Raw genomic sequence first — 13,969 nt, 5'->3', positions numbered from 1 at the left:
TAATTGAGAAAATGGCCCAAAACCACCCTCCAATCTATATTCAAATTTCCAACTACACACTTTAACTTCACGGGAGTCCTATCACTCTAAATGCTTAGTTGGCAAAGAGAGTGTTTCACTCTCTTTGAGAGAGTGAGCACAAAAAGCAAATATTAAATTTTTTATTTTTAATCTCTTTTATAAATACATGTATTTTTATTTATTTTTCAAATTTATTGTCTTTCTTCTCCATAGCAACAAAGACCAAATTCCTACACCGGATTCACCATTGTTGATTTCACACAAACTTATAAACTCTTATGTAAAAAATTTAGAAAAAATAATCAATTCAATTAAAGATAAAATGACATGTTTTTTAATCATTCAAAAATGAAATCTGGATCATATTTGAAAAAAAATTTGGGTTTACATCAAATTCAATTGAACTCCCTAATGAGAATGTCTTTTTCCTTTTTATTGTAGATCCTTTAATTATCAATCTCAAATTTCAATTAATCAATGAAAATATTCAATCTCAATTGACCTCCATTAATGGCATTGCTAGTGCTTTCATTTGTTCTCCCTCTTTTGTTGCTCGACCGTCAGCCACCACTGTCGCCGCCTCCGGCGAAACCCAAACCACCAACAAAACCCCGTTCTCCTCTTCCCCTCTCCTCTTATCTCTCTCCCGTTCCGAGACAACCACCATGAAGACCTACCTCTGTTCTCACAACAAGGTCGACTACAACAACAACAACAAAACCTTGCGGCTGCACTGCTCCGACCAGCGAGCTCCAGCGAAGCAAGCAAAATTTCGACGTAGCAACAATATGCACAGATCCGTTTAGATTATTTTTCAATGTTCTCCGACAAGCAAAACTCAAAAATCGCTTGACAAGCTCCCGCTATCAACATTCATCTTTGTTTCTCACAATTCCATAGGAATTTGAAAGAATTGGGGAAGAAGTTACTTTAGAGATTTGAAGAAATTAGGAGAGTATAGGAAACAGTGGAAAGGAATTATAAAAAAATTGACAAAAAAAATAAATTAATTGAATTTTCACCTGTAAAACACGTGAAGTTCACAGGCCAACACAGATTTGGTTGTCGCTTTTTAGGGGTGTAATTATTACAGTTTTAAATAATTCAGGTGGGTGATAGGACTCCCGTAAAGTTGAAGTATGTAGTTGAAAATCCGAATATAGATTAGGGGGCTTTTGACCATTTTCTCTATTATAATTCTATGATATTAAATTATCCGCACTACTAGTTATTTTATAAAGAATAAAATAGAAAATTCAATTGAAATTGAATATGTGAAAAAAAATAGAAAACTTGTATTTATGGAATAAATAGAGTATAAGATCGGAGATATCCACGGCCGTTAGATTTGAATCAAGCCATTATGACCTCACATTTTCCGAAATGCCACTAGAAGTGGGAAGCTGGAATATTTTATTGAAAGTTACATCACTTGAATGATTTCCTGACACCACTACTATATCATTAAAAAGGCTGTGAGATACTTCCACCTTTTTCTTGTTTTTAGTTCCAACTCACCCAAATATTATCAATATGTTAGGAGGATTCAAAATTAAGCTTTTGCTTTTCTTTAACAAAAAAAAATATTTTATCCGATTCAAAAAATAATAATCTAGTTTGACTTGAAACAAAATTTAAGTAAAGAAAGAAGACTTTTTAATTTTATGGTCTAAATTAAAGTTATGTCAAATGTATCAAAATACCTATTAATCTTGTGACCTTAAACATATCACGTGAAAAGTTAAAGTTAAAATGTTGTCAAAAAAGAAAAAAATATTTTTTTAAACAGATTAAAAAAAAACCAGATCATTCTTTTTTAAAGAGGGGAAGTAGAGTACTTGTAATACTCTCTTTGTCCCTAATTATTTATTCATATTTTTTAGTTGTTTCTAGTTAAGTACTCTACTTGTTTATTTTGATAAATCAAGAAATGATAAATTATTTATCTAAAATATATTCAATTAATTATTTTGAAAAATGTAGAACATTTTGAAAAATGTAGAACTTCTTGAAAATCATAATTTCTTAATTTACTCACTTCATAATTATAGGAGTAAAATAGTAAATTCACTATGTCAATCATTGTCTTATTTAATAGGTGTGTCAATTCAAAAGTGAATAAGTAATTAAAACGAAGGGAATATTTTAAAAGAAAATGGTCTATAATTATATCATGCACTTTGAAAAAAGAAAAGTCCTTAATTTGCTTTTTACAATGATTGAGCTAAAGCAAGCTTTTTTTTGTAATAAGACATTGCAAACTTAGTCAAGCAAACCCAGAAATTTAAGATACAATATAAGAAAGTTGAGATAGAAATGGTAAAAGAAAATACTTGTTTATACCTACAGTAAAATAAAGGTTGTTGTTTGGTTGAGAACAAGTTATTTCATGATTAATTATTGTGGGATAACTTATCTCACCATGTATATGCGATAATTTATTTTATCACTATAGCATAAATGGTAGGATAAGTTATCTCAAACGTAACACAAAATTTTTATTCCATTACTATTTTCTTATTTTATAATTATTTATATTTATCATTCACACCAAATGACCCCTTAAAAACCAAAATGTTCCGAGCAAACGTACCCACACTTAGAATAATCATTTGGGATATTTTGTATTTAAAATTCAAATTTATCATATCTCTAGGTTATGAAATCCTTTGAGATTTCACCATAATAAACATATTCCCACTTTTTGTCTCCTTAGTCGGGGCATACTTTATGGTATCCACCAACTCTGCCCATTATCTCTGAACAAGTCCAATATGTATATACTGTTTTCCATTCTCTGCGGGCACAATATATACTCTTTCGGTTCTTAATTACTTGTCTATTTTTAAATTGTTATACTTATTAAGAAAATAATGATTGATATAGCGAATTTGTCATTTTATCCCTTTTAATTATGAAGTGGATGAATTAAAAAATTTCACCTTTTTAGATTGCACTTGTATTAAAAAATTAACTTTATCCTTCTACCCTTATTTTGATGTTTTCTAAAGTCAACTTTTCAATAAATGATGAATATTTTAGATTTCAAAAATTAAAATGCATTTGGATAACTATTAAAAATTTTGAGTTTATTTTCAAAATCAAATTTTATAGAATAGTGAATGGAGAGAGTAATTAATCAATGTATGAAGTACTCAATGAATATTAATTACTTATTAGTTTTTCTAGATTGGTCAAAGTATGTATTTTCAAGATTAATTAACTACTATATCAAAGGTATAATGGGAAGAATATGATAATTTATGCATTGATTTTATGAAATGTCAAGTATTATAGTTCAATTATTTATAGAAAGAGATGACATATAAAAAGGAACGGAGGAAGTACACTTTTCAAAATAATTAATTGAGGGTATAATAGGTAAAAAAAAATTATTTTTTTCTTGATTTGTCAAAATGGACAAGTAATTAGGGACAACTAAAAATGTAAAATGGACAAGTAATTAGAGACAGAGGGAGTCTACATTTTTATTTCATCTTAGTTAATATCTACATTGTTTTAATTTTGGGTATGTAAATAGATAATTAAATTTCTATAAAATTAAGGAAAAAAAGTTGAAAATATATCCGAACTTTGATCGAAATTGCCGTAACAATCCAAAACTTTGGGAAAGACATTTTACCTCACTACACTATTTAATAGTGCATTTTAAACGTATATATGTGCTCACGTGAACATCATAATTATTGCATCATTATAAATAGTAACTTGTCCACGTGGACACATATATACATTTAAAATATACTATTAAATAGTGCAGTGGTAATAGGTCATGCTCAAAGTTTGAGATTATTACATCAATTTCGACCAAAGTTCAGATATATTTATAACCATTTTCCATATTTCACGTGATATAATACACATAAAATATCATATAAAGACATGAATTATCACATAGGACGTCAAGTAGGACATATGTGTTAACTTGTTCAACTTCATATAAGTTTAAGTGCATATTTGTATGCACCCAAAATAGAAAAACATAAATATCAGAGAAAAAATTTAAAATAATATTTTGTCTTTAAGTTATTTTTCAAAGTCATCCTTGAGTTTTCACATGAAGCACTAATAGTCACTCATGTTTGCAATATTGTTGCACTTTTGGCCCTCTCCCAAATCTTTGCCTATTTTCTAACATTTATTTTATCCACAATTTATATATGAAATGTTCAATCATCTCTTTATATATTTTGTAGAAATAATAACTTCATATGAGAAGAAGAACACCTTGTTTAATTTAGTAAAAATATTATTGCAGCTAAAATTTAGAGGTTCTTCACGTCGATTTCACGTGCAATAGTATAATTTTATTATTTTCCTGTAACATCATATGTCAAGGTAATCTTAGGTAGATGTATTAATATTTCTACTAAACAGAAGAATATGTTTTTCTTCTCACTTTCTCTCACATGAAGGTCGGGTCCCAATCCAAATGTTTGGTTTCGAGTCGAGAGTCAAGATTAAGTCTTGGGTCGAAGTCGTATCGCGAATTGATCATTGAGATTGTATCTTGATTCGGGTGTCAGGATCGAGTCATGAATCAATTACCAGGGTTGGTTTTCGAGTCAGAAACTAGTTTCCTAAAAAAGTATTTTTTACTCTTTAGTAAAAAAATAAAAGATATTTTATGTAAAATAATTTTATTCACCAACCAAACATTAGAAAAAATCCACTCACCAATCAAACATGAGAAAATAAGTGAGAGATCAACTTAATTTTCAAGAAAATTTTTCCTCCATACCAAACATACTAGTAAAATAAATGATAAATTGTTTCTTGAGTTTTTCAAATGTAAAAGGTAAAATTGAACATTTATTTTTTGTATACTGAAAAAGTAACAGTGAATGGAGGGACTAAGAGGGTGTTTGGACCGACTTAAAGTAGGTTTGACAAATATACAAAATAACTTAAAATAAGTCAAAAATGACTTCAAAAAAATTAAAAATGACTTAAAATAAGTCAAAAACCAAAAGTAGGTCTCCTCATGCTTTTTATTTTTGACTTAAAAGTCATTTCAGTTTGACTTTTATTTTTGACTTAAAAGTTACTCCTACTTATTTTTAAGCCAATCCAAACGGGCTCTAAGTCATTTCACGATAGTGGTTTGAATAATTGTATGATTCAACAAATTGTCAGACCGTTTAACTTGTTAAGATAATTCATTTAAACACTAGAACTAACCCTTATTTCATTTGAACATCTCAAATTCTAAGAAAAAAATGTTTTGATTCGATATTTTCGATTCAATAATTTGAAAAAACTTCTATATCTTGTTTTATTTGTCAATTAGATGCAAATGAAATATCCAAAAAAATTTAAAGGGTTTGTATATGAAGCGCCATTGTAATCATATCATATCTATATAATAATATAAAGCTGGATATAGAAAAAGTGATGTGACACCTTTCTGTGGCCAGCATTTGGATTTATCCTTTTTCTCATTTTTTTTTATATTTTTAATTGCATTTTTATTTCATTTCTGCTACTAATTAAATGACTACTAATAAAAACTTCATAAAACTCAATTAAACATAAGATTGCAGTAAAAGCCCAATTGAATCTGATTGCAGTCCACGTTGTGTGATTCCTTCATTACCTTGAAGATTTATGAAAATAAATAGATAACAATAAAGATGAGATCATGGGAATAAAATAAAATATAACGTAAAAAAGGAATCAGAAAAGGGCTTTAGAAATGGGTTAAATAGTATTAATGATTATTATTAAAAAGAATTTAACACTCAATTAGGTACAATTAATGCATATAATACTCATTTATTTATAATTACACTCAAATCCGTTAGTATTTTTTATATGCTATGTTTTTAATTTTTTTTATCACTATAAATACTAATGAAAATCATTTTCACTTCATAACATTTTTCCTTTTTCATTCAATAGTTTTCTTCTCAAATCTTCATTATAGTTACTAATTTACTCCTTCATTTGAAACTTTTTTTCGAGAAAAAAAAAGCTTCTTAATTCCTTTTTTTTTTTTTTTGCTTTTGCCATCATTATTAATATATCATTCTTGTGCAAAAATTTTGTTATCAGGAAACAAAGAAAAATGGTGTATGGCCTTACTTGTGAGAAGTATATGTACAATTCAAGCTTGGAAAATAGTTATTGTTACCGATATATCAAATTTATTTCTTTTAATTATTTGTTGCAAGTTTGTACATAGTTATAATGTAGATGTAATTTAATAATTTTATTTTTTATGGGATAAATGTTTTATTATAAATTCTCTAAATAATTGTATTGACTTCTTATTGAATTTTGATAATTCTTACAAGCTTGAAGGATACATTATTATTAGCTATGTATCAAAATTTGTTACTCTTTTTAAATTTAAATTGTTGCAGTTTGTATGTAGTTATAGTGTAATTGAAATAAGACCTGAAGAATACTTTAACATTAGATATAAATCACATTTTATGATTTTTTAAAATTAGTTTGTTGCAAGTTAGTACGTAGTTATAATGTGAATTGAAATACAATAATTTTATTTTCTAGGTTAAATTTCCTATTATAATTTTAGGAATAATTATATTAATTTCATATTGAATTTTGGATTATTTTGTACATGTTTCCGAAATAAATGACATCCTTAGAAAATATGGGTATCTCTTTTATCTCAAAATAATTTATACATAATTAAAATTAGCAAAAGAAGAGTTATGTGAAACTTTTCTTTGCCCGGTAATTTTATTAATCTTTTTATTTATTTTTCTTAATTATTTTATTTTAAAGATCATATTCATCTCTATAGTCTTTTTGTATTATACTGTAACTTTGCTATCTGAGAGAGAATTATAACAAACTTGAAAAACGCGTTAAGAATTTTGAAAAAGCTTAACATATGAAATTTTGCTGAATAAATCACTATCATTCACAAATCACAAGTATTTTAATATATTTGATTCATCTATTTACCTAATAGATTTTTCTTTCTCCTTCCAAATAGAATTTTAATATTGTAGCAAACCACATTTTATATGAAAGCTGACATGTTAAAAAATAACAATATATATAACATTTAAAGAATTTTCAAAACGATCAGCATTATAATTTATAATAAACTAAAGTAGTAAATCAATTTTTAAATTAATAATGAATTAATTAAAATGATTAGGCCCGCCTATGTGACACCACCACAAATCAGAATTCCCTTTTAATTTATTTATTTACAAAATTAGCCTTTCCTTTCATGAAAAGTTGTGATTTTTATGAATAGTTGTGACTTTAATGAAGAGTTGTGACTTTAATGAAAAGTTGTGACTTTTACGAAGAATTGCGACTTTTATAAAGAGTTGCGACTTTTATGAAAAATTATGACTTTTATGAAAGGTTGTGACTTTTCGAAGGGTTGCAACTTTTTCAAATAGTTGTAACATTTCTGATAAGGCACAATAAACATTTGTTCACACTACCCTTTATTGTATATAAATAGAGGGATTTCCTCTCATTAAACACAACGAAAATTCTGAACCTCCTCCTCCTTACAATTAAATATTTGTATACTTTGCTCATGCTGAGTGACTCACTGACACTATTGTTTATGTTACATATCCTGATATGTATTTTTACAATCATTAATTTATAATTTATGCATATGTTATTAAGGCTAAATGATACGATGTAATGATTTTTATTTTCCTTTACATTATTAATGTTTGTTACTACGTAATCTTGTATGTAAGATAATATAGATTTTTTAGTTTTAATATCTAATAAATTTTAAGTATTATTTTATAAATTTCGTGATATTAAATTCTCGTGTGAAATGCGGGTAATTTTACTATTGTACCCTTAAATCAATTTCAAACAGTGAATGAATTAAATTAGAGATACTTGTCTCATGTTGTTTACTTGATATCTCACATCCCAAGGTGGAAGCATGTGAATAGTAAAACAAAACCAACATTATTACCTCATTTAATAATTTTCTACTTTAACACTGTATGAGCCTACGCCTACCTATGTTAGTCAAAATAAATTCAAACCAAGTAAACGTGTAGTGCTGCCTGCAGTAACACCTTGAAAACCATATCTCATAGAAGCAAAAAACAAGAGTGTGGTATTGTTGCTGGTTAAATGATGAATGTTGTTGTTGTTGTGATCCTTAGTTTTTTCACATTTTCAATCTCTGTTATATTTTCATTGAATTCAGATGGTGTTTCTCTGTTAGCTTTGAAATCTGCAATTTCTAATGACCCATCTGAGTTTCTTTCTTCTTGGTCGGAGTTAGACTCATCAGCATGCCATTGGAATGGAATCACATGCGATGAAAATCAGAAGGTGACTTCTATTTCTCTGTCGTCGAAGAATTTGAGTGGTTACATTCCTTCTGAAATCGGAGCACTTTCTTCTCTATCAATTCTTTCTCTTTCCTACAACAACTTTTCAAAACCAATCCCTATTCATCTCTTCAATGCTACTTCCCTTCACTCCCTTGACCTCTCTAACAATGCTTTCACAGGATTCTTACCTCAACAAATCACATCCCTTATAAACCTTAAACACCTTGATCTTTCTGCTAATTTTCTCAATGGCTCACTTCCCCAAGAGCTAACTCATCTTACACTTCTCACTGGAACTTTAAATCTTTCATACAACAGATTTACCGGCCAACTTCCGGCGAGTTATGGTACGTTTCCTGTAACATTGAGTTTAGACCTTCGGCATAACAATCTGACCGGAAAGATACCTTCAATCGGGTCGTTGTTGAATCAAGGGCCTACTGCATTTTCCGGTAACCCTTTTCTTTGTGGGTTTCCATTGGAGACTCCGTGTGCAGAACCAGAAGCCCAAAAACCACCACCGAACCCGAACCCTAATGAGGAGGAGGTGGGGTTTGTAGGAAAAGGGAAATCGGGAAATGGGTCAGTGGTGGTTTCTTTGATCTCCGGCGTATCGGTTGTGATTGGGGTGATGTTTGTTTCAGTGTTGGTGTTGAGGAGAAAATGGAAGTTGGATGAGGGAAAAATGGGAAAAGAAAAGTTGGAGAAGCCAGAGGAGAGGCAAAAGGGTAAATATGTAGTGTTAGACGAGGGGTTTGGGATGGAACTAGAAGATTTGTTAAGGGCTTCAGCTTATGTAGTAGGGAAGAGTAGGAGTGGGATAGTTTACAAGGTGGTGGCTGGCGCTACGGTTGTTGCTGTTCGACGATTAAGCGAGGGGGATGTCACGTGGAAGTTCAAGGAGTTTGAGACGGAGGTGGAAGCCATTGGGAGAGTACAACATCCAAATGTGGTGAGGCTTAGGGCTTATTACTATGCAAGTGATGAGAAATTGCTGGTAACTGATTTCATCCGCAATGGCACCTTGCACAATGCTTTACATGGTAATCTCACTTCATTCTTACTTGGAATTTTCTTTACTGTTAATAGAAAAATCACTCTAAACATACTACTTACGGAGTATTATTCTAAATCACTATAAGGATAAACTTTTAGTAGTGCTGGAGTAAGTTATCCTGCCTATGCGAGTGAGAAAGGGTGTACTTTTTTGGAGAAAATTAGATCAAATCCTCGTAAGCAGTATTATCTCTGTGTCCATGGTACTTCAGGGGTTTTATTAATATATCAGACAACCTTGAAGGTGGCATTGTATTTGATATTTATGCAAAAAAAGAAGTTTAATGTCTACTCCATTGAAGTAAGTGTTTACAACCTAAGATGTCCTTAAAGCAGCTCATGATTATTCGTTGAAGTATTCTCTAGGCACATTTAACAATTTCTGTCATGGTTTCAAGCATTCTTTGGTAAATATTAATGATCCCAAATTATATGCTTTTAAGTCGATAGCTGCTTACTGTCCTTATCTTCTTTTGATCAAGAATAGGCAACCAAATGTAAATTATGATGAACAAGAACTAGTTTGGGGTAGTGGGGTGGGGAGGGGAATAATACGTGCATGGTTCATTTGTTTTTATCTGAGCAATTGGCATTTGTGTTTTCTGCTTCCTGGAAAACATCTATGCAAGTGTTAAGCTATTGAGACCTTTTGGGCTCCACAATTCAACATCTGTTGGTTTATTGTAATTCACTAGTTTCTGGTCCCCATTATGGCATTTTCCCCTTGTTTTCTGCTTCCTAGGGAGTACATTTTATGTGGCCTAAGATACATTGAGAGAGGCTTTAAAGTTGAAGTAAACATTCGGAAGTTACACTAAGGAAAAAAAACATTAGATCTATCAATTGGATGTTAAGCTATTCGTTCGATTCATGTTCATTAGGAATTGAACTAAGCATGGTTACACATAAAACGTGAATCCAAAGTGTGAAATTTTTGCAGAACAAAATATCGACTAATCATAAAATGTTGTAGTTCCTCCTTGTAACATCTATCATTGTCAAGTTCACTTTAGGATGTTGGACTTTATGTAAAAGAGGCATTCAGCTGACACCGAGAAGAAAACTATTACACCACAGGTTATTTTTGTCTTCAAATTCTTTTTTAACTAAGTGGAGAAGTCCACGACGTTAAGCTTTCTGATAGGTAAATATAAAACAAAAAAGATAATAAGTAAGACACGAAATTTCATCAGATTCCAAGACTTGGTAAGTCATTCCCTGTTTCCTTTAGTCTGTTTGTCTTGTTATTCAGAGGTGTTGTTTAATGTACCTATAATTTGTATTGTGGTTATAGAATCCCTGAATAGGCAGTTACTGGACTTGTGTTAGCCTTGTATTTTGCTCTCTTTATTTTCAGAACCTTGCACTTCACAAAAACATTAAGGTTCTTTTGAACTCCAGTCCCTTTTTCTTAACTTCAATCTTTGTGTACAAGTCTTCTCCACATAATCCTACCCTTTTTGCTCGTACTTTGGTATTGTCAATTGTGAACCAATCCTATTTAAACACAAGTGGAAATGAAGATTGCACCTACTTTGGGGTGGCTTCTTGAGAATGTGGTTCCTCTAGTTCATATTGGTAATTTTTTGTCTCGACAAAATACCAACTGACCTATTTCTTGTTTTCCTTGACTCAGACTTCCATTGTTTCAAGCACATATTTTTGTACCAATTTCAGGATTTGAAGTGAAAAATGTTCTATTTGTTATTTTGAAAAGCTGTCGTCGATTTGGCATGAATCACTTTTTAATTTATCTTCCACAAGTCCAAAAATATTTTTTGGATTTCAAAACTTGCATTTTCCGGCAAAAAATTTCTCATGGAAAAAAGCACATACACAACTAATTTCTCTAGAGAACTGGGTGATTTTCTTTTTATGTTGGAACATTATCCTTGTTAATCAATCTTTTTATGTTTATTTTTTACAATTGCAGGAGGACTTGGTAATAACTTGCCACCTCTGTCATGGGCAGCTAGACTGAAGATCGCTCAAGGCACAGCTCGGGGTCTAATGCACATTCATGAGTGTAATCCCAGGAAGTATGTTCATGGGAACATAAATTCAACAAAAATCCTTCTTGATGATGACTTGCAAGCCTACATATCTGGTTTTGGATTGACTCGCCTTGTTTCAGGTTGCTCCAAGCCCATAAACAGTAGTACCAAAAAGCTAAGTACAAGTCAAATCATAATAAGTCCTCAAAACTCAACTTCGTCTTGTACTATGTACATGGCACCTGAGGGTCGAGTGCCTGGCTCCAAGTTCACCCAGAAAAGCGACATCTACTCATTTGGTATGGTACTTTTGGAGATTCTGACTGGTCAGTTGACAGATGGAGGATCGGAGGTGGAGGATGATGGGAAGGGGCTTGAGAGTCTTGTTAGAAAGGTTTTTAGACAAGAACGACCCTTGTCTGAGATCATAGACCCTGCTCTCTTGAATGAGGTTCATGCTAAAAAGCAAGTTGTTGCAGCATTTCATATCGCTCTCAACTGCACAGAACTGGATCCTGAGCTTCGGCCAAGGATGAGAACAGTTTCTGATAACCTTGATCGCATCAAACTGCAGTAAAAGAAGCTTGATCAATGTAAAGGCTTTCAATGTTTTGCTGACCGCCTAATGTAGAGCTGTTTAGTAATTGTGAATCAGAATTTTCAGTTTGTGTTGCCAAATCCTAGATTTGGCGTTTCTATTGTAACTCTACTAATTCAATGTTCTATTTGTTGAATCATCAATTGAAAATTGCTTGTGCTAGCGAATCTTACAAGGCCATTGTGTTTGATGGTACGGACATGATCTGAATTCCAGATAACATGCAAAGGAGCATGGTCAGACCCTGCCTAGTCAAATGATGTAGTTCAATAGTTGGAAAGTTCTGTATGATTTCTTGATTGCCCATCACCCTATTCAATCTTTTGAAACTACACTCCTCCTCTATTCTCTCATTCTACCAAGCGAAGTTGCTACCTGTGTACTATTTGTTTTCTGTCAATACACAATCCCTTAACATTGAGCAAAATCTCCAGCTTCATTCTGAGAAAAAAACTAATCCACCCAGCTTCTCTTCTTCTTTCAATATGACATTGAAATCTCCTCTCACTAGTCATGGGCACTGATCTTTGACTGGAGATATGATTAAGATCGTCCAATAGTCATAGTCTTTCTACAGCATTGCATCTTCCATAAACACAACAATGATCATCGCTTCTTGATTACCACCTTTATATTTGAGTTTCATTGTAATTTGTTGGTAACTGTACAGTATGCCATCTTTTTGCCTGAGACGATGTCAATGCATGCGTAAGTTTTGCTATTTGCGCTGACATAGCACTTATCTGAACACCATCAAATGTCTCGGCTTGGAATGATGATTCAATATCTTCTAAACCTGATCGGAGCCATTGTACATTGTTCTGAGAGTCCATCCTACAGTTTCTGCCCTTATGTGTGTTAACTCCTTAGCGTTGATTTTGATTAATGACACTTAAACATTCACTCATACTCTTCGGAGGCAAACACATCAACAAGAAAGGAAGCCAAGCATAAAGCATAAAGCATAAAGAAGAAATAAAGATATGTCTTGACCTGTAGAATCAATCAAAGATTCCAGAATAAAGATATGTCTTGATCTCTAGAATCAATCAGAATCAATCAAGCAGATCATGATCAATCAGAGATTCCAGAAATCAATCAAATATATTCAAGATTGCAGAACAAATCACCTAAGGAAGGAAAGAGATAATGTGCATCAATCAAAGAATAATTTCAAGCAACAAGATCAGTTAACAACCAAGACTACAAGGAAGAAATCAAAATCAAGGGATGCATTCAACTTAACGAGATCAGCCAAAGATTCAAGACCACAAGAAGATCATCATACAAAGGAATAAATTGATTTGCTCATGCACATATCTGATATGGACATGACTCTGTAAATCAATCAGAATAAAATCAAGGACTTAATCAAAGATCCTTGATTCAAACTCCCTTGAGTTTTCGTAAAAGAGCAAAGTCCTCCAAAGCTATATAAACCTCTCTTAGCCATAGTTGTGAAGTACATACTTCACTTGAACTTATATTGTAATCTTCTTTTATCTTTCATAAAACTTTGTACTCACTTAAGTGAACTATTGAAAAGAAAAGAGAAAGAAACATTTGAGTGTAGGTTATACAAGTAGAGGTTGTGTCAAAGAAAAAGATCCAATTTGCATATAAGACAGGGCTCTCAATTGTAACATTTTGTAACACCCAAGTTCTCAACAAGCTCTTAACGAAACCCTTGAAACCCAAGGGGACTGGACGTAGGCATCACACCGGTGTTTCGAACCAGTATAAAATTATTGGCGTCATTTACTTACTACATTTATTATCTTTGTTTATCTGTATTACTAACTTGCAGGTGAGTTGACTGACCAATATAGAAAGTCGACTGAAGAAATTTTTAATTGACCCCCCTCTTAACTTTCAATTGGTATCAGAGCAGGTCTCACTAGTAAAGTGTTTAACCACACGTGAGCAAAGATCCAATGGCATACTATCAGATTCCTGGTGCTTTACTTCAAGATGGA

At 31.6% G+C, this 13,969-nt stretch overlaps 2 protein-coding genes across 2 annotated transcripts in view; one reads left to right on the top strand and one right to left on the bottom strand.

Moving 5' to 3' along the window:
* Positions 1-13,969, bottom strand: part of LOC125828357 (target of rapamycin complex subunit LST8-1) — a 1,170,163-nt gene that overhangs the window by 871,101 nt on the left and 285,093 nt on the right. The gene's annotated exons all lie outside the window — the stretch shown is intronic.
* On the top strand, positions 8,140-12,052 carry LOC125828346 (receptor protein kinase-like protein ZAR1). The gene is made up of 2 exons (XM_049507658.1): positions 8,140-9,388; positions 11,335-12,052. The coding sequence occupies exons 1-2, from the start codon at positions 8,140-8,142 to the stop codon at positions 11,970-11,972; spliced, it is 1,887 nt and encodes a 628-aa protein (XP_049363615.1). The 3' UTR covers positions 11,973-12,052.

Source organism: Solanum verrucosum, unplaced genomic scaffold, assembly GCF_900185275.1.
Source record: "Solanum verrucosum unplaced genomic scaffold, falcon-dt-bn FXZP01000048.1, whole genome shotgun sequence".
NCBI lineage: Eukaryota > Viridiplantae > Streptophyta > Magnoliopsida > Solanales > Solanaceae > Solanum > Solanum verrucosum.
This window is presented reverse-complemented; position numbering and strand designations above follow the sequence as displayed.